Source organism: Nuphar pumila, chromosome 3 (assembly GCF_984573655.1).
Source record: "Nuphar pumila chromosome 3, dmNupPumi1.hap1.1, whole genome shotgun sequence".
Classification (NCBI taxonomy): Eukaryota; Viridiplantae; Streptophyta; class Magnoliopsida; order Nymphaeales; family Nymphaeaceae; genus Nuphar; species Nuphar pumila.
In genome coordinates, this window is record NC_143251.1 from 16,810,610 (window position 1) to 16,831,285 (window position 20,676).

The following is a 20,676-nucleotide window of genomic DNA, read 5'->3' on the forward strand; positions in this document are numbered from 1 at the left end:
ATGGTAGAACATCTCAAGGCACAGAAGGTAGCTTGGCTTTAGTTCATTTGAGACCGGAATGTACCATACCCTTTCCTCAAGGTTTGGACAGATCCCATGTTTAAATGAATTGTTAAAGAGGCATAACTTTTCAACGCTTAGGAGGAAGCCAAGCTTTTAGGAGGAAGCCAAGCTTTAGCAACGACCGCATTGTCTACATAAAACCAAGAGCTTTTTTCATGATATAATCCTTCTAATGATGAGTTATATATTCTCTTAATAAACTTTCGTACATGAAAACACAATTGATCATATAAAATGAACGGATTTGGAAAGCATGGCTGCAAATAAACCAATGACTTCTTTAGCATGACAAAAAGATCCATAAGAAATTTATGTTTGTTGTGAACGACCTATATGGTTCAGCCTAAGACTCAGTAGGAATTCTCTTAAGAAATTTCTTATTATTAGATCTTACATGCATATGTTATGTTTAAGCTGCTGAGAGTGCATATAGGATATGTCTCCATCTATTGTCAGTTTCAAAACTCATATCTCAATTAAACATTGAAAATTAGACATATATACATCTACCAAATATTTAAAAAATTGCACTTACAAATGGCAAAAAACTTGTTTCTTTATGCTTCCCTATTCATCTATATATTTTCAGTCTCCTGATCTTCCATATCCCTGGTTTTAGCATTTTAATTCATCAGTACTCTCAACAGAAGACCAAGGTAACCAAAAGGCCAAGTTTTGTAAATGAGAAACCCGAATTCATGTTGTCAGATTTGTAAGGCTTGAGTGGCATTTTAGAAAGAATTACTGGTAAATGAAAAAAGAAAAGTGCTGTTTGCCACAGGAAAAGGACAGTTACGCTAATTCCATGGTTATTCTCCACTTCATGATGCTTCTATCCTCTACCAATCCGAGTGGATGACTCATAGTAATCTTGTAAGACAATCAAGTCTTTGAACTGTTCAAGTAGAAGAGAAGATATAGATTCAATTAAATATATATACCACATAAGTACCAACACTTGGTGCGTTCTATAGAAAGATGATGAGAGGAATTTTAACACGTAGCTTAAATTTGGAGGACATTTCAATCCCTTAGCATGCATCTCGATTGAAAAATCATTTCAATCCTTCAGCATGCATCTCAATTTGAACAAAAAACTGACTAATCACCAGGGGGTCCAATCTATCAGAGAACAAGCACAGTCGAGAAAAAAGAGGGTGGTAGGAAGCATCATGAATAAGAATTCAAGAGAATCAGAAATTAACTTACGTTTCAGCCGCAGCATCAGCGCCAACACCACTTGTTGAACGCCCCTATTAATAATCATGATCAGATACAAGTAACAGTTAAAACACAATCAGATCAGCCATAATCGGATTGAAATTTTAGTATACCTCTTCTTGTTGTTCAGCATCAACATATTCCCAGTGCTCCTTAGACAGCATTAAATCCTCCTGGTCACCATCAGCATAGGACACCTAGACAAGGACAAAATTGTTTTATAATGCGCTATACAAACTTGTGTAACTTTAAGATACAAAACCCAAAAGCATAAATGCTCTTTACTTTATACTTCTTCTTGCTTGGATCGTATGACACAATGGAACCTTCATAAAACCTGAAGCAGAAGAGCACGTTAAAATTTGTCATGCAAGCAATAACACAAGTAGAACTTCCATGAAGCAAACTCTTAACTAGAACACAATGCTTCCAAAACTTCTTATTCAGGGGCTCATATGCAAATAAATTTTGATAAATCATTTGATCGCCACAAGCACACAGAAAGCTTAGATCAACACATTTTTGTCCTTTTAGCCAGAAAGGCTGATTCAGTTTCCTGTTGAGAAAGATATGATAGTTCTATTAATGCAGCTCTCACATTCAACCCAAGCTTAGGTCATGATATGATATGATGACAAATTCCAAAATCAGACTATTGTGCACGATACTTTAAAGAAGTAGAATGTGTCCAAATATATCAGGAAAAAAAAAAGTTTCTATGTGCATGTGCTTGTGTGTCAAGTTTGTCCAGCAATCTTGTAAATATTGCCAAGACTAATTTATTTGGAGTTCACTGTAATTAAAAACAGTGCAATATTATCCATAGTTTCTAAGCATTAATGATTTAGAACAAGGGGGCAGTTGATCAGAAGAAGCTATTTTGTATGCAGCTTTGAGACAAATTCGTTCAGATTTTTTTTGCCCGAAAGGGGTGTTTGAAAAAAGAGAAACAATTCTTCATTGCTTAACAAGTATCAAATGTCCACCTAAAGTAATAAACATTTTACAGTCGATGGGAAAAGATGTTCAAGTTAGTTAATTTGTCATTGGTTTAACATATTAAAGGTTCAGTTTGCAATATTTGCACAAAAGGCCTAGATGGAAGGATGCAGATTATTACTTTTAAATGTACCATCTATAAGTGGAGGTTTCTATTCTAGATAATTATCCAGGACGGGTGTCTGCAATAATGAAAAACTAAGGACAGGCAAGCAATTCTCTAGCAAAAACTTCCATCTTGGCGAACACAGACAATCATCCATCTAATGTTAGACCAATACAAACAATATTGTATTTCAGGCCCATCAGGAACAGTACAAAGAACTCTTATGAGTTGAAAAATGCAAGTACAATTCATTAGTTTCCACTAGAAGAAGCCATACAACAAGAACGTACATAGACAGGACAGCAAATAAATCAGTGAAATGAGATAAATATATCCACAGCTCAAATGTGAAAAGTAACTATGAGTCTATGACATATTCAAAAGGAGAAAACCAAAGAACTGATTATATGCAGTTCTAACAAACAACATAGATTGCCTTTAGTTAAGACAATTTTCAGGAACTAAATAACAAATAAAACATGAAGAGAACAAGAATCATGGTATACATGAACATCAGAGACGACACACTCAGCATGCAAGCATAAACCATTCAACCAGTTTAGAAGAGACACGGATATAAAGGATAAAAACCAGAACTCAGAGAACCATAACCAGAGAACAAGAAAAACAAAACCAACCAATAACAGTAAGTATATCAGCAATCACTGTTATCAAGCATCTGTGTGCATGTGCAAGGAATATCACAATACAAAGTGGCAAGTGTCCCTTACATTTTGTCTAACGGCCACCAAACTTTAATTCTAGATCCAACGAGGCTTTCATCATAAGCTATGGCACGGTCTGTGGATCGAGGAGTCTGTCATAGCAACAAGTTTTAAAAATCAAAAAGATGAAAATTTAAAAATTTCATCAGCCTAACGTCCAACAATTTTAATGACGTGATATGAACATTTTAGAATAAGAATATTGAATACATAACACTAACAGTCCTAAAAAATCTTCATGTGACATAAAATAAGGCAAGTCAACCGCAAATTTATTATACAAGTAGTCACCCAAATGAAATGGGAATCTGCAATTCCTTCAATGCACCTAATAGGGACTCATGACATTGACAAAAAAACATCAAATAAAAGATGAAAAACAAAAAAGCGAAGAGCTAAAAGGAAAATTCATACAGTGATCCATACAATACAAGAAGATGGAAAATTTGATTTCTTCAATAAAAATCTGCCCTTAGAGATCAAAAAATGTGAAATATGAGGGGCTAAACTTGAAGGAATTTTAGCCAAAAAAAAATTATCCCTAGAGTTGAGACCGCCAGGAATGTATAACCAATGTGTCCAAGATTTCATCAAGTTTTATAATTATAGCTTCTATATCTATCCATTTGGGACCCAAATAAATAAAGATCAAGTGTAATACATGTTGATTAGAATCAATATTTCTTCTGCACCCTAAACAAAATGAAACAGGACATGGAAGAAATGTTGTACCAAACTACTTGTCTCCTTGTGGTTGGATTCCCTAGTGTTTGAAAGGGCTCCAAATTCCACTTGAGCATATAAATCTGGCTCAATGCCAGCAATATCTCCGAACAAGGTTCTAGCACCAAGTTAAATATGCTGAAAAATAAAAGCAAAGCATAGCATAGCATGTCCAAAGGTGAACCAGCTACTTGGACTATGGAAAACACCACTGACGGAAATTGGAGAAAGTATAGACCATGACCATGACAGACATGAAAGTTTTTCACAATTTTTACATTGATGCATGTAGTTGCGATTGTGTTATTGTGAAGGTCTAGCTTTTCCATGTGATAGTTTTACATATATTTAAAAGATGAAATCTGCCAGCTTGGCATAGCACTACCAGATTTGTGATACAATAACTTATGTTAACTGAGGATAGGACACTGAATGGATGGTGCCATCTACCAAGGAGGGCACCATTTACACCAGTTTCCTGCCTTGCAATTCTAAAGTGTGGGGTTTCTGAGATGCCCTCTCACAATAATCTACCCCCTCATTTTACCATGCACAGCTCTTCAGGAGCAATGTTATTTTGCTCCAAGCTATAATGACGCTAAATACCAACCAACTATTAAGACTGTATATGTACATACGGGTCCAGATCTGGACCTGTATCCTTGTATCCTCACATGATAGATAACATCTGGAATATCGGGTCTGGACTGAAGAATCACAGACCTGATCCGATCAGTGTAATATATATATATATATATATATATATATATATATATATATATATATATATATATATATATATATGTCAAGGAATAGGACACGATTCCAATTGATTGAGAATCGTGCTACTCGTTGCTACCTCCTCCCTTCTCTCCCTTCCAGCAGTGATATAAAAGAACCGAACATACAGGTGTGTGATTTCTGACATGGTATCAGAGCGGGTTGAAGTCTAATGATCAGGTCGAGTTTCTCTTTTTTTCTTCTCTTGTTCTAAATCAGATTCTATTCTTTTCATTTCTCAAAAAAAAATTTTGATTTGATCATATTGGGTCATTTTCTTTTCAGTCATTCTTTCTCCTCTCAACGTCAATCTGAATCTGATCGTGTCTGATCAGATTTGTCATCCTCTTTATTTTCAAAAAAAAAAATCTTCCCAATATCGATTCAGGTCACGATTTTCTCTTTTCCTCCAGAAGTGGCAAATCAAATCTGATCATATCCTATCAGATTTGATTCTTTTGAATCTCGATCGCTACCCAATCTCTTCCCTAATGTCGGATCTGATCATTCAGATCAGATCTTATCGTCTGAAGGCAGATTGAATTAGATCAGATTGCGGCAAATCAATTTTTCCCTCCTTTCACAACGTCAAAATTGAATCTGATCATATCCGATCAGTTTTCTAAACCCTGATCACTCTTCTGCTCTTGTTTTACATCTGATTTTTTTTTAAATCAGATTAAAACATATTTGTTCTTTTTCTTACCTATATTGTTGGATCAGATCTGATATTTCCAAAACTCAAAGCACGAGTTGATATTTTAAGATCAGATTTGCAATCGTTCCAAAACACGATTTCTGCAAAGCATTTCTGAAGAACTATATCAAGACTGTCCGCAAAAAAAAAGGGTCGAATAGGTCTGTGTTGCTGGGTCATTGAATTGTTGAGCAACTGAACCAAAGTTTTTTCTTCTTATCTTTTATCTTTTAATCAATCTTTTCTTTTTCATCAACTCGTGTTTTCTCATCCTTCTCTTTAGTCAACTCGTTCCTTTTCCTCGTGGATTCCCCATCACTTCCGTCCAGTTTCCTTGGTCAACTCATATCTGAGAAATTGAATAACTCCAAGTTCTCGACCTGGAAGAGGCAAATTTTGTCTTTTATTCATAGTTTAGACCTCTCTGATCACCTCGATGGAACGATTTATGCACCTTCTGAGTTCATCATGCAGGAAGAGCAAGATGATAAAAGGGAGGTTTCTAATAAACTAGTTCGCAATCCAGAGTTTACAACATGGAAAAGAAAAGATTAGGCGGCTGTGGCTTACATTACCTCTACACTTTCTCAAAAGGTATTAGTGGCCATTCCAGATGAATGTTCTGCTAGAGAACTGTGGCAGGTACTAGCGCAGACCTATAAACAGATTTTTGAGGCTAGGATTCTTCATTTAAAGAGAAAGTTTTAACTCTTGAAAAAAGAGAATTTATCGGTTACAGAATACATGAACAAAGTCAAAAGCATCACAGACCAACAGACGTTGAATGGTCTTGGATCGGACTATCACATGTTGGTCACCTCTCTTCTATGCCTTCCTTCATTGCCTAACTTTGATGATATGCACGTGAAACTACTGCAGTATGAAGTTACTATTAGAGGTGAGGAGTCGACTTTAAATTCCAGCAATCATGAGGTTTTTGTAACAGGCTTAGTGGCAGGACGTGGACGTGGAGGCCTTCGAGGTGGACGGGGACAGGGAAGAGGTAATCAAGGAGGTCGTGGATTACTTCCCATGCCTAACAAGTTACCCAACTCATTCCCAAAGAACCAATCTTCTAGACAGATACCAATGTGTTTCCAGTGTAATAAAAAGGGGCACATTAAGGCAAATTGCTGACATAATCCGCAAAACAGAGACAGATTTAATAGTATCGGGCCTTCCACTAGAGGACAAGCAAGGGATGAAAAGGAGAATGTAAAGAACCTCTTGATTTCTGCTCTTTCCGAGTTAAGTTTCAAGCAAACTGAGCAGGGGACTTGGTACATTGACTCTGGGGCTGTTGGACACGTGACAGGTGACGTTGGTAAGATTTCACAACCCATTCCTTATTGTGGTAAATTTAGTATTAAAACTGGAGATGGTGCCCTCAACCCTATCTCTCATGTTGAAAACATTTCTCTTCCACTGCCCAATTCTTCACTTCTTTTATCTGATGTTTATTACTCACCCAGTATTGCTAAAAATATTCTTTTTGTTTCTAAACTTGTCGATGATATTAATTCTTTTGTTGAATTTACTCTTGTGTCAAGAATCTTCTCACGAAGAAGACGCTCATTAAAGGAGAACGACAGAAAAATATGTATGTCCTTAAGGAGTCTCCTTCTGCTCGTGCTGCTCCAATAAATCCACAACCAGTTCAGCCAGTGTCATTTAAAGATTGTTTGTCGGTCTCAATGTAATAAGGCAAAAATATGGCATCGTCGTTTGAGTCATTATAATAGTTCATTCATTGAGAGACTTGTGTCTAGTGGACTTGTTCCAGAATCTAGTTTGAGTATTGAGTTTGATATTTCTCTTTGTTTCAGTTGTTATTTATGTAAGAGTCATGTTCTTCAATTTTACTCAATAAATCAAAGAGCTTTTGTGCCTTTTGAAATTGTCTATTCTGATGTTTGGGGACCTGCCCCGCAATCTTCTTTATCGGGCAGCCGCTATTATGTCACTTTTATCGAGACAGTTATTCCAGATATACTTGGATCTACTTTATGAAACACAAATCTGAAGTGTTCAAGCTTTTTCACTCATTTTGTGCCTTAGTTTGTAATCAATTCTCATCTCAAATCTGACATTTCCAATATGATGGTAGGAGAGTGCATTGAGCATGATACATGGCACTCATGTCCCTTTAACGGAAGTTTTTCATTTTGTCGTGTATATCATAAACCGACTACCAATGAAATTGCTTGTGAATCAATCTCCTTATTTTACACTCTTTGGGACTCACCCTGATTATAATGAATTGTAAGTGTTTGGTTGTATATGTTATGTTCATAGTGGCAGCTCCCAACGTGACAAGTTCTAGAACAAGGCATGCAAGTGTAAGTTCGTTGGTTATGTTGATCAATACAGAGGTTATCGTTGCTACAATTCCACTACTAATCGCATCAGAGTCTCACGGAATATTGTGTTTGAAGAGACTCATACTGAGAGCCCAGAAAGGGTAGAAGAACACAGCGTGAATGATGAAGGTTATCAGTTGTGGCTTGCTGCTAAGGTGTTTGATCAAATGGTTACACATGATGCTTCCTCATGTCATACAATACCGACTAAACGGAATAAACCCGATGTGTGTTCACAAAGGGAAGAGTCGCCAACCACACAGGATAATATGCCTACCATTTCAGATATTACCAAGTTCCAAGGGGCTATCTATGTACGGCGAAATAAAAACAAAGCTCAGCGAACCAATGTGCACCCTAGAAAGCCTGAGAGGATTCAGCATCCTATTGAAAGATGGGTTAGTTATAACAACTTCTCTACAGACTTACAGTTGTTCATCTCCCAGATTGAAAAATAGGATGAACCTATTAGTTTTTTACAAACATCTATGTCACTCAAATGGGTTGAAGCCATCAACGAGGAAATGAAAGCCTTACATGAGTGTGAAACTTGGGAAATTGTTCCTAGACCATCCGATAAAAATGTTGTAGGGTCTAAATGGGTCTATAAAATAAAGTATAAATCGGATGGATCTATTGAACGCTACAAGGTAAGGTTGGTGGCAAAAGGTTTCACTCAAGAATATAGGCATGATTATGATGAGACCTCAAGAATATGGGCAAGATTATGATGAGACCTCTAGTCCTGTGGTCAAGATGGTAACTATTCGATTAATTATGTCTTTGTCGGTTTAGTATGGATGGACTCTTAATCAACTTGATGTCAAAAATGCATTTTTGCATGGTAGCCTGAAAGAAAAGGTGTATCTGGAGCAACCCTCTGGTTATGCAGAATATAGCCCCAACACACATGTTTGCAAACTACAAAGAGCCATCTATGGGTTAAAGCAGGCTTCTCGTTCATGGTTTGACAATTTTTTCCTTGAAGTTCAGCGATATGGTTTCATTCTTTCTCACCTCGATCATTCATTGTTTATTTTCTGTGATCGTCAGGTACGTACATTGATTCTTATATATGTGGATGACATTATTATTACTGGGAATTCAGATGAACACATAGAAACTACCAAGGACTTACTGAATCGACAGTTTAAGATGAAAGATTTGGGAGTCTTGCGTTATTTCTTGGGAGTTGAAGTGGATAGACAGAATGGATCTATTTTATTAACCCAACACAAATATACCTTGGATCTATTGGAAAATGCATTGTAAACCACTATCCACCCCTAGTGTATTAAACCACAAGCTCATTTCTCGAGATGCAGAATCATATAAAGACTCCAAGCAATATCGTAGTCTTGTTGGTATACTTCAATACCTCACCTTCACCAGACTAGACATTGTGTATGCAGTGAACCAAGTATCACAATTAATGCATGATCCACGAACAGAACATATGAATGTTGTTAAGAGAGTTCTTCGATATTTAAAAGGTACTCTTGGATATGGTCTAGTTTATCATCAGTCCAAGTTCAAAGTGGAGCGACATCGATTAGATGTTTACACAGATGCAGATTGGGCTGGAGATCCAGATGACAGGCGATCGGTTTCTGGATATTGTGTTTTTCTTGACAAGAACTTGATAGCATGGAGTAGCAGAAAACAACGTGCATTTGCACGATCAAGTACAGAAGCTGAGTACCGGTCTATGATGGCCGCTACAACAGAGGCTACATGGCTGAGACATCGTTTGATTGAGATCGGAGAATCTATTAGGACCACCAATCCCTTTTGTGATAATCAAAGTGCCATACAAATTGCTTTCAACAACATTCATCACAGTCATACCAAACATATAGAGATTGATCAACACTTCATTCGGCAAAAGATCGAAGATAGAGAAGTCGAGCCAGCTTATGTTCCCACGGCTGATCAAGTGGCAGATTTGTTTACTAAGGAACTTACCAACATCCACTTTTGGTTTTTGAAGAACAAGTTGTCCATGGTATAAAACCATGCACAACTTGAGGGAGACTATTAAGATTGTATATGTACATACGGGTCCAGATCTGAACCCGTATCCTTGTATCCTCACATGATAGATAATATCTGGAATATCGGGTCTGGACTGAAGAATCACAAACCTGATCCGATCAATGTACTGTGTGTGTATATATATATATAAAGGAATAGGGCACGATTCCAATTGATTGAGAATCGTGCTACTCGTTGCTACCTCCTCCCTCCTCTCCCTTCCAACAGTGATATAGAAGAACCGAACATACAGGTGTGTGATTTTTTACACCAACCAGCATCATGACTCCTAACAACCCTTGCGGATTTTTTTTCTCACCATTGATTACCTCTTATTACTGCCATATTTATGGTAATAACCAGGGTGAAGTGCCTCAATAATATTATGGTGGTCTACAAAACCAAACCTCCAATGACTAATGCTACTCCTACGGCAGTAACAAGATAAGAAAATGTTAAGCATCGGCTTTGTTTCCCAAATTATTTCTTATAAAAACTGGCCTCCCTCTGCTTGATGTTGATCCAGACTTCTACAAGGATCTTGTATACCGTACACCATCTTGCTCCTAGGTTCCATGGTTCCTATGTAACCAACAAATGAGTCCTTTATTGCACTTTGTTCTAGTAAGAGTTGTCCATGTACAGAATCCTTCTCTTTCTCAATATGATCTCTATTATCATCACTAGGCAACATCTAGGCACCAAGGGTGGTTGGTGCATAGCTACTGTATAACAACTTTGACCGCATGGGCACACATGCAACGTGGATTTTTTTTATGACGAGGAACCCTCAGCGAAGTGAGGAAAACCCCAGGCCCCACGGCCACCCTGCCTTATATGGCCCACCTCTAAATGCTATGGACACACCCATGCGCCAGCAGGGTTTGATCTGTTGCCTTCATCTCCGCATCCTCATAACAACCCCATTGGTCGCGCCGGCGACACCGCAGTGGTATGCATGCAACACGCATATTGCATATGAGAAAGCATGTGCTTTGTGCGTGATGACTTGACTAAGCTAATTTAAGAGAGTCCAGCCATAACTTGGACTATTCATGCATATAATAGGAGCCGGCCTCTTCTTTAGCTTGACTCAACCAATTTAAGTTATTAACAAAGATTGAATCAACCTAAGGATTGCGGCATTTTTTATATAACCTAGTTTGACTCGTGCACATATGATAAGATCCTGCAATTGTTAAAACTATGACTGTGACAACAAATACCACTAAACCTGCTCTATGATCTATCCACCATTCAAAAGCTCTTTTCTCACTTATAGGGTAATCCACATATACAAAAGAGGAGAAATTGGCTCCACTTCAGCATCAAAAGAACCCCTTACACCACCAAGCCATCTGAAGTAGCCCTTGAAGAGGAGTTTTTGTCTAGCCCAATTTATCATAGTACACAACCACAGTGGACCCTTGAAATTGTTCACTTCTAGAGGCAAACAAGGGATTGTACTTTCATGAAATTTCCCTTGGCAGTTCAAAATTGATCCATAATGTATCTTTCACAGCAGTAATAACTTTTTCTCACCCAATAAAACACCTATTTTACTCCTAAAAGTATAAACATACGTTTCACCAAAAATGGGTTGGTGATAATTTCAACCAGATGAGCACTCCTAATTTTAATCTAATAAAATTTATATTTGAAATATATAAGAAATATATATATATATATATATATATGTGTGTGTGTGTGTGTGTGTGTGTGTGTGTGTGTGGCATACAATATACTTGGCAGCAGTCAGTATCGAGCACCATCACCCTGAAGCACCAATGACACAGGCTAAAAGGAAAAATGGCACAACTGGAGTCTCTTCATGACAAAAGTCCATAGAAAATATGACTGCATAGGAAGATAGAGTCCCACAGCATTTCCATTCATGGTTGATCAAAGGAGAAAACATTGTAGCTCCACAAGAAAGGGAATCTACATATGCGAGCTATGACATGGTGAAAATAGTCAGCATTTTCCTAGTCTTCTTCAATAATGGATCCCAACAAGATCACTCTGTGGTGCTGCTGCATCAAGAAGATATTCTTACCATAACAGTTCACTTTCATCAAAAAAGTCATCTCATTTTCTTAGGGCAATCTTATTACTTTTTTATAACTTATAACTATCTAAGAAAATGAAAAGGGTGCGCAATTGTCTGACAAGTTCAACACAGCATCATCACCATGACTCAATGATGATGACGATGATAATAATAAAAGAAGAAGATCCATGATAACGAGAATGGCACCAGCAACAACAAGAACAATGAACTTACATCAAAATGATTTCCAACATCTACAAATAGCGTCTGTCAAGTTAACCACCCATACATAATGTCTATTTACAAACTGTATAAAGCAACAAGATGCATAACACATCTTAAAACTATAAAATAATATTTCTTAAAAACGTCTACCTCTTCTTTTGAAACAGCATTTCTTCCAGATGATCTTCTTATAGAGGAACCCTTAGCATGTTTCATCCCTTCCTGGAGTGTGAGATCAGCAGATTTCTTCACAACAGATGACTTCTGAACAAGACCAACAACAAAATGAAAATATTTCAAGCGACATACATACTAAATATACAAAACTTCACACAATCAGTTGTGGATAGAACATATTTTGAAGCTACCTTGTTGCTAGAATCACCCATTTTTCTGTGATCTTTAATCTTCTCATTTGATCCCTTAACCTTTCTGCCCCGGCGTTTTGTTGCTGGTGTACTCTCATCATCATTTGTAGCATCAGCCTTTTTCGATGAATGCTGTACTGACTTAACTTCTGCACTTTTCTGGCTCTCTGGTTCATTTTCAGATTTATTAATCATCAAGGGTGATGTTTCTTCTTTACCACTATCATCAGCTAAAGTACCTAATTCTTCTCTGGGCAAAGCTGACGGTTCAGGCTCAGCTTTGGCATCTTCTTTCTGTGTAGCAGATCTGCCACGAGATTTTTTAGAACGAGCTGCAACAGGATGCTGACTTTGGGACAGTGATTGCACGGTCTCAATCTTTATCTCTTTTTCAGATTCTGAAGCCACAGCCACATCATTGACAGATGGACCTTCAGATGGCAAGGGTTCATTTTCCTTCATGCGTCTCTTTTTACTCTTGGACTGCTCCGCAGCCTTATCTTCTGGAACATTTTGAGCAAGACCAGAAACATCAGTTGAGTTTTTCAAAGAATTAGGTTTGCGAGCCTTAGTTTTCCTGGTTGCTTTACTAGACATGGCTTCAATTTTGTTATTTTGCTGATCCGTATTCTCAGGAGAGACTTCAGTTGAAACTGATGTATCTTTTTCCAGGCTAACTTGTCCAGAATTTCTTTTAGGAGAATGGTCATCCCTTGAAGAATCTTCTTTGGAAGAAGTTAAAGATACATTACTCAACTTTGTTCTCACTGATTGATCTGCATCTTCAACAGCTCCCGGACTAGCATTTTCTTTATCCTGTTCTGCAGATTTCTGTATATCAAAAAATGAAAACTAATTAACAGATGAAACATTTTATAAATTTTCAAACAGCAATGATATACTTGATAGAAAGAGGAAAGACAATACAGAAGTTTGCTATTTTCATTATAATAACATTTCCATCAATATTTAAAAATTGCACTCATTTTTTTATAGCTACTAATTTTCTTATATGACCAAGTCTATCCACATATTTACCAGAACACTCTCCTCAAAGCCCACAAGACATGGACAACATCTGCCAAGATCTATGTTCCTATGATTTCAATGCACACTCTACCAGCCTATATAATTCCAATTTTACCATCATCCAACCATCAATGGCAGATGCCAAACAAATTTTATAGTCACAATGACCACCACATTCATGTGAGTCGTGATCACCTGTTCCCAGCATAGTCACCTGTATCGTTAAAGGTAATTTTTCGGTGAGGGCATTTCTCGGAGAGATTTTAAAAAGTTGATAAATCCCGGGAATATCTTGGAAATATATAATGTAGTTGTCAGTTTATAGATAATGTAGTTGAGGTCCGTAGGAAGGGTGATAGAATTTTACTTATTAAATTAGTATTAGGTACGGATATTATTAATATTATTAGTGTTTATGCACCTCAAGTAGGTTTAGATGATTCCATTAAGCATCAATTTTGGGAAGATTTAGATGGAGTAGTACAAGAGACATCTTATGGAGAAAAGCTTTTCATCGGCGGTGACCTTAATGGACATGTAGGCATTAGTAGGGATGGATTTGAGAATATCCATGGAGGCTATGGTATAGGAGAAAGAAATGAAAGTGGAGAAAGGATTTTAGATTTTTGTTTGTCCTATGATATGATCTTAGCAAACACTTGGTTTAGAAAGAGGGAGTCTCACCTAGTAACATTTAAAAGTGGGGTTAATACGAGTCAGATAGATTTTTTCCTACTTAGAAAGAGAGATAGGGGTTGTTGCATCGATTGTAAGGTTATACCAGGAGAAAGTGTAGCTACACAACATAGAGTCTTAATTTTAGATCTTAGAATTAGACAATGCCGCAAAAGGGATAGACATAGGATAGATCCTAGAATTAAGTGGTGGGCACTGAAAGGAGCTAAACAAGGAATGTTTGTAGAGCAGGTAGTTAAGGAAGTTGATTGGTGTCTCGAGGAGGATTCAGAATCAATGTGGAATAAGATAGCGGGTGGTATGAGAAAAGTAGCTAAGGAGGTATTGGGTGAGTCTAAAGGCGGTGCACCACTAGGTAAGGATACATCATGGTGGAACGAGGATGTCAAATTAGCTATTAAGGTTAAAAGAGAGTGTTATAGAAATCTAAGTAAGAGTCGTGATAATGAGAATTTGGAGAAGTATATGATAGCAAAGAAGGAAGCTAAAAAAGTTGTTCGAAACGCGAGGGCTAAGGTATATAAGGAGGTTTATGAAAAGTTGGATACCAAAGAAGGCGAGAAGGATATTTATAGGCTTGCAAAGATGAGAGATAGGAAATCGAAGGATTTGGGTATGGTTAGATGTATCAAAGATGAAACGCAAAGGGTTTTAGTCAAAGATGAGGAGATTAAGGAGAGATGGAAAGATTATTTTGATAAGCTATTTAATGATAGTCATGCTCAAGATCTTGGAGACTTCTCCATTCCTTTTCATGAGATAAATCGTGACTTCATGCGCAAGATTCAAAAGAAAGAAATTGCAGAGGCTTTGAAGAAAATGAAATCAAGAAGGGCAGTTGGCCCAGATGATATACCTATCGAGGCTTGGAAATGCTTGGGAGAGAAAGGTTTAGAATGGTTGACAAATCTTTTTAACTTGATTTGGCGAACAAATAAGATGTCTAATGAGTGGAGGAAGAGTACTTTGGTGCCTTTATATAAGAATAAGGGTGATATACTAGATTGCACAAACTATCGTGGTATAAAACTCATGAGTCATACTATGAAACTTTGGGAGAGGGTGATTGAGTCTAGGTTGAGGAAGGTTGTCATGATATCGAAGAATCAATTTGGTTTTATGCCTGGAAGATCAACTATGGAAGCTATACATCTTCTTAGACAACTTATTGAAAGATATAGAGAGAGGAACAAAGATTTGCATATGGTTTTTATTGATTTAGAGAAGGCATACGATAGAGTACCTAGGGACGTTCTCTGGTGGACAATGATGAAGAAAGGTGTTTCTCTCAAGTACATTAGTATAATTAAAGATATGTATGAAGGAGTAGTAACCAATGTCCGCACTTGTGGAGGGGTGACAACCAATTTTCCGATAACGGTTGGGTTACATCAAGGATCTGCTTTAAGCCCTTTCCTATTTGCGATAGTGATGGATGAGCTTACGAGATCAATTCAAGAAAATGTACCGTGGTGTATGTTGTTTGCTGATGATATTGTTTTGATTGATGAGTCTAGAGCTGGGGTTAATGCTAAGTTAAAATTATGGAGACAGACATTTTGGAAGCTAGAGGTTTTAAGTTGAGTAAGAGTAAGACTGAATATATGGAATGTCGGTTTAGTAAGCAACGAAGTAGTGATGGGAGTGTAGTGAAGCTAGGTGAGCAAGATATACCGGTGAATGATTATTTCAAATATTTGGGATCCATCATTCAAATGTATGGAGAAATTGATGGAGATGTAAATCATAGGATAAAGGTTGGGTGGATGAAATGGAAAAGTGCTACTGGAGTGCTGTGCGATCGTAGAATGCCATTGCGGTTGAAGGGAAAGTTTTATAGGACGACTATTAGACCCGCTTTACTATATGGTACGGAATGTTGGGCTGCCAAGAGACATCATATTCAAAAAATGAGTGTAGCTGAGATGCGGATGCTTAGATGGATGTGTGGAAATACAATAAAAGATAAGATTCAGAACGAAGAGATACGTAAGAAGGTAGGTGTTGCACCCATTGAAAATAAGATGCGAGAGAATCGTTTACGGTGGTTTGGACATATTCGGCGAAGGCCTAATGATGCTCCAGTTAGAAGGTTGGAGAAATGGGAAAATTTATTAGTTAAAAGAGGTCGGGGTAGGCCTAGGAAGACTTGGATGGAGATGATAGGAAAGGATATGAATGCTTTGAACCTCACCGAGGACATGGCGTTGGATAGAAATGATTGGAGGAAAAGGATTCATGTGGAAGACCCAAAATGAATTTCTTTTTTGGTTCATATCGCTGACCCCAATTGTTTTGGGATGAAGGCGTAGTTGTTGTTGTTGTTGTTGTTTGTATCTTGGAAATATATAAAAAATTAAATAAAATTTATAAAAAATAAGTAAAAATAAAGAAAATAGAAAATTTCTAAAAAATAAGTAAAAAATCCTTCCTTTCTTTCATTTCCTTCTTCTCCTCCCTTTCTTCTCTTCAATCTTTCCTTTCCTTCTTTTTTTTCTTCCCTTCTTTTCCTTTCCTTCTTTCCTTCACTTCCTTCCCTTCTTCCTTTCCTTCTCTTCATGCTGTCCACCGCAACCCATCCAACCGAACCAATCGAGGTCCTCATGTCTCTTAAAAAAGCTTTTATTTCCTATTTTACCCTTTAAAACTTTTTAAATCCCCATGTTTTAAAGTTTTGAATAATCCCCAAAATGCCTCCTCAGAAACAGCCCCTCACAACACTCGATTTGGGGATTTTCTCATATCTCACCCAATACTCCAGATTTTTTGCAAATCATTCCATTTTTATTAATAGAAATTAATAGTAATTTTTTTGTTTTTAAAATCCATTTTTCATATTTTTTGAAAACAAGATAATTTGAAAAAAAATCATGAAATCTGCAAAACACATCAATTTGATCTGGCTTTTTAACCAAATCAAACCAAATTTTGAGACCAAGTTCATTTTTTCTTTAAAACATAGTGATTTTCCAAAATGTTATCTATAAAAAATTTGGGGCTTTTTAAAAAAATCAGAATCTGAAAATCATGCAGTTTCTGTAGCGATATATCTCGCGAGTCGCAATAATATTGCGAGATATATGAATTGTCGATATATTGAATATATCATGATATATTCCCGTTACTAATGTTTGGTTTGAAATTGATGGTATTTTTTGTGATATTTTCAATATATCAGTGACTGGTTCCCAGTAGGACTCAGTTAATTATAGAAGTTGATTTCATTCTTTTCTCACAGAACAAACATGATGGAAAATGTTTACAATTCGATAGAAACCCCTTACAAATTCATCAGCAATAGCTTAGGAGCACTCAGCTGCACTAAAGAATCGACCAGTGTCTTGGTAGGCTAGGCCCTTCAACAATGGAAGTAGCTATCATGTAGAAGCACAGAATTGAACATGATGGATTTCCAAGGGCATTCCTCTAGTAGAAATAAAATCAATTGCTAATTTGCTACTGTTAAAATTTAGCAGTTGCTTATAAATAAAATGCAACTGTTTGCAGTTTGGGGTAGGCGCAGACTTCTCAGAAATGAAGGAAAATGATTACCATGCAGAACTCCATCCTCTGATTTTTGTTTCTTCCTTTCATTCTTTTATAAAGACTTATTATTATCAAATTTCCTTCTCTTTTTTTGTTATCTTGATTGAGAGTCACACATTGTTCTCATAATCTAAACCAAAACTCATTTTTAGTCTTCAAAATGTCATCTTGGCTTCCAAATTCTTTTCTTCATCAAAACACAAAAGGGAAACCAAAAACTGGCTTAATTCTAGGCTGCAGATCTTTTATACAAAAGAAACATCAAATAGCGGTAATGCCATCAAGCTGACATTATCCATACAACTGATGATGTCAATTGTAGAGAGGATGCACCAACAGACTGATGTCAGCACCTGCAATGGACCTGATCTCCCTAATCTGAGTTTGACTTGAATCCCCCTTTATTCTCAAGAAAGAGAAAAGAAGATCCAACAAAAAGGGAATAAAAAGAACTTGTTGGCTGTGATTTTTCGGTACATTGCCTGCTCCAGCAACATCTTTTTGAATCCTGATTCTTCTTCATTCAACTCCCCCTATCTACTCAGTTTGCCCCTGAATCCTGGTCCAGATAATTTTCTGATGTCGATTATATGAATTGTTCCCTTTTACACAACTAATCCATGTTGATTAGAGCATTGTGCTCAATCATGCACACAAGTAGTAATAAACACTAGAAATTCAAAGTTCTTTACATAACATTCAAGGACCAGCAATTAGCTGAATACATCACACCCACTTTATCCCATAGAGTTATTTTGCAAACTCTAAGTAAATGCATTTTCGGGTTTCTAGCTCCCTCCTCCCACATGCCCTAGAAGTCCAATTTGCAGAAAATGAAGAGGAAAGGTGCATCTACAATGGAGTTCTTTTGTAAGCTTTGAGTAATTCCAGATTGGCTGGCTGCCAGTAGTCATTTGGTCCTAGATGAAAAGCTTTTCCATGTTGAGTGGTCTTGATGTGAATATCAGAATGTGGTTGCACCCTCGATGGCAAAGACAAGTAACCCACTTTTGACCAAATGATTGGAAATCCCATTTCAAAAACTAGACAAACAAAGCAATTGTGTGATGTGTTGAATGTGTCCAACTCTGGTGTTAAGAATTCATAGGCGTGGAAGAAATGGTTTAGGTTGTGTCAATGGAGGTAGGACAGGGATTTGGCTTTCAAGGTGCCATGAATTCAGCCGGTCATGGATTGCTCTCTACCCCTAATATTCTATTTAGAAAAAATGCACCTTCTTACATGTATGATCGGATTCAATGGCATAAAATTTAATAGTTAATGGTATTATCTTGGGAAGAGTACCAATAATATAAATGTTGGAAGAGGACCAGCCAACAATGTTCCTTCAGCCAATGTGCAGTATAATGTTGGGAACACTGAGATGAGCCCAACCTTGAATACTACTATTCTTGTTCATTCATTTTCATGTATGATTTGCAAAATCCTACAAATGGAGCTGGATACATGGATTTAAGAGCCGCCAACCACAAATTTAGCAATGCAGGTAAATTTTCTAAATTCCGTATCTTGGAAAAAGGAAAAACATGACATGGTGGTAACATGCATCCCCTCTCATTTTTACTCACATAAGCCTTGCACATGTTGGGTAGAACACATTCAAGATTTTGAAATTCAATAACGTATAACATAGAGGTCAAAAACTAATGCATTTCATGTTATTAAAGTCAAAAAAGTGAACATTCGCATCCTCCCAAGAAAACATACTAAATAGAACAGAAGAACATATCATTCACAAACGTAAGAGAGAAGAAAACATGTACCTGAGTACTCTCTACATCGACAGGCACTTTGCTCTCATCTTTCTGCAGGTTGTGTGAAAAGACCACAACTAATTAGAACTTTTGAAAATTACCAGGAAATGTTACAAGCAAAAGTTTATCACAAATTTTAAGTGACTCTGATCTAAATGCCTCACAAACTCTGGTCAGACCAACTTGAGTTCAGTTTCTAAATACTCATCAAAGCCTAGACAAGTCCCTAACAGGTTGTTGAAGATTCCTGAGAAATGGTTTGCCCCAGCAAGATACAGAATCATCTGAAACATGAGTTGTTCTAAACTTGCCCTATATGTGACTGCCAACCCTTTAACCAGGTAAGTGGTGCTACCTTCACATGAACTGATGAACACTATCTAGCTACTTTCTGCAGCAAATAAGAGATCTTATTTCAGCTCCTTTAAAATGAGAAAGCCATTATAGTATAATTGAAGTGGTCAACATTCATATATGAGCACTAATAGGGTGTGTCAAGGGTTCTTCTGGTAATTAAAAAAAAAAGAGGAGCCATGATAGTATAATTTAAGTGATCAGCATTCATATATGAGCACTAATAGGGTGTCAAAGGTTCTTCCGGTAATTAAAAAAAGAGGAGCTTTTTGGGGAACACCATGAAACATTTTACACAGGACCAATTTTTTGTTGGAACTTGTTTTCCAAGAACAAAGAGCATTATGGTGATCATTTTCCTCAATAAAAACATGGAAAAGTGAAAATTATGCTGAAATCATCTTTTTTTTTTACATTTTGGGTTACCAGACACCGTATTGAAATTTGAGCAAGTTGATCACAGAACAAATCACAGTATTCAGCTCCAATGAAATTAAGCACTACATATGAGAAGTTGCTTGATTCTGACATGCTTAGTCAAACAGCTACTTCATAATTACATGTCTGACTAAGTGGAATCTTGCTTAAGTTGGCCATGTGAAGAAAAAAAGGTTCTCACTGAGCCATCCAGAATAGCAGTTTGCTTGCAGAGTTAAAATCGATAAAGAATTTTGTTTCAACCAAGAGCATTCCTTGTTTGAATCTTGATCAAATTCATGAGATCAATTACCTCATTATTGACGATCTGACCATTATTTGTGGACACCTTGCTTCCATCAGTCTGCAATATATCAACATAAAAAAAGTTAATAGTTAAAAAATATTGTAAAACTACTTAACATGGAAAGGAGATAGCAACAAATAAAATGTTTGAAATATTATAAAACTATTTAACATGGAAGGGAGATAGCAACAAATAAAATGT

General features: G+C 36.8%; 1 protein-coding gene across 4 annotated transcripts in view; it reads right to left on the reverse strand.

Moving 5' to 3' along the window:
* Positions 1-20,676, reverse strand: part of LOC149842139 (sister chromatid cohesion protein PDS5 homolog D-like) — a 39,774-nt gene that overhangs the window by 933 nt on the left and 18,165 nt on the right. For 3 of the 4 annotated variants that reach the window (XM_089998933.1, XM_089998934.1, XM_089998932.1), the window contains 8 exons: positions 20,482-20,532; positions 19,407-19,448; positions 12,352-13,182; positions 12,134-12,247; positions 3,121-3,206; positions 1,570-1,621; positions 1,398-1,481; positions 1,273-1,316 (listed from right to left, as the gene is read on the reverse strand). In XM_089998933.1, coding sequence (XP_089855059.1) covers positions 1,273-1,316; positions 1,398-1,481; positions 1,570-1,621; positions 3,121-3,206; positions 12,134-12,247; positions 12,352-13,182; positions 19,407-19,448; positions 20,482-20,532 — 1,304 coding nt within the window. Of the gene's footprint in view, positions 1-867; positions 959-1,272; positions 1,317-1,397; positions 1,482-1,569; positions 1,622-3,120; positions 3,207-12,133; positions 12,248-12,351; positions 13,183-19,406; positions 19,449-20,481; positions 20,533-20,676 lie in introns of those variants that run through there. The other variant, XM_089998935.1, reaches the window with a different exon arrangement.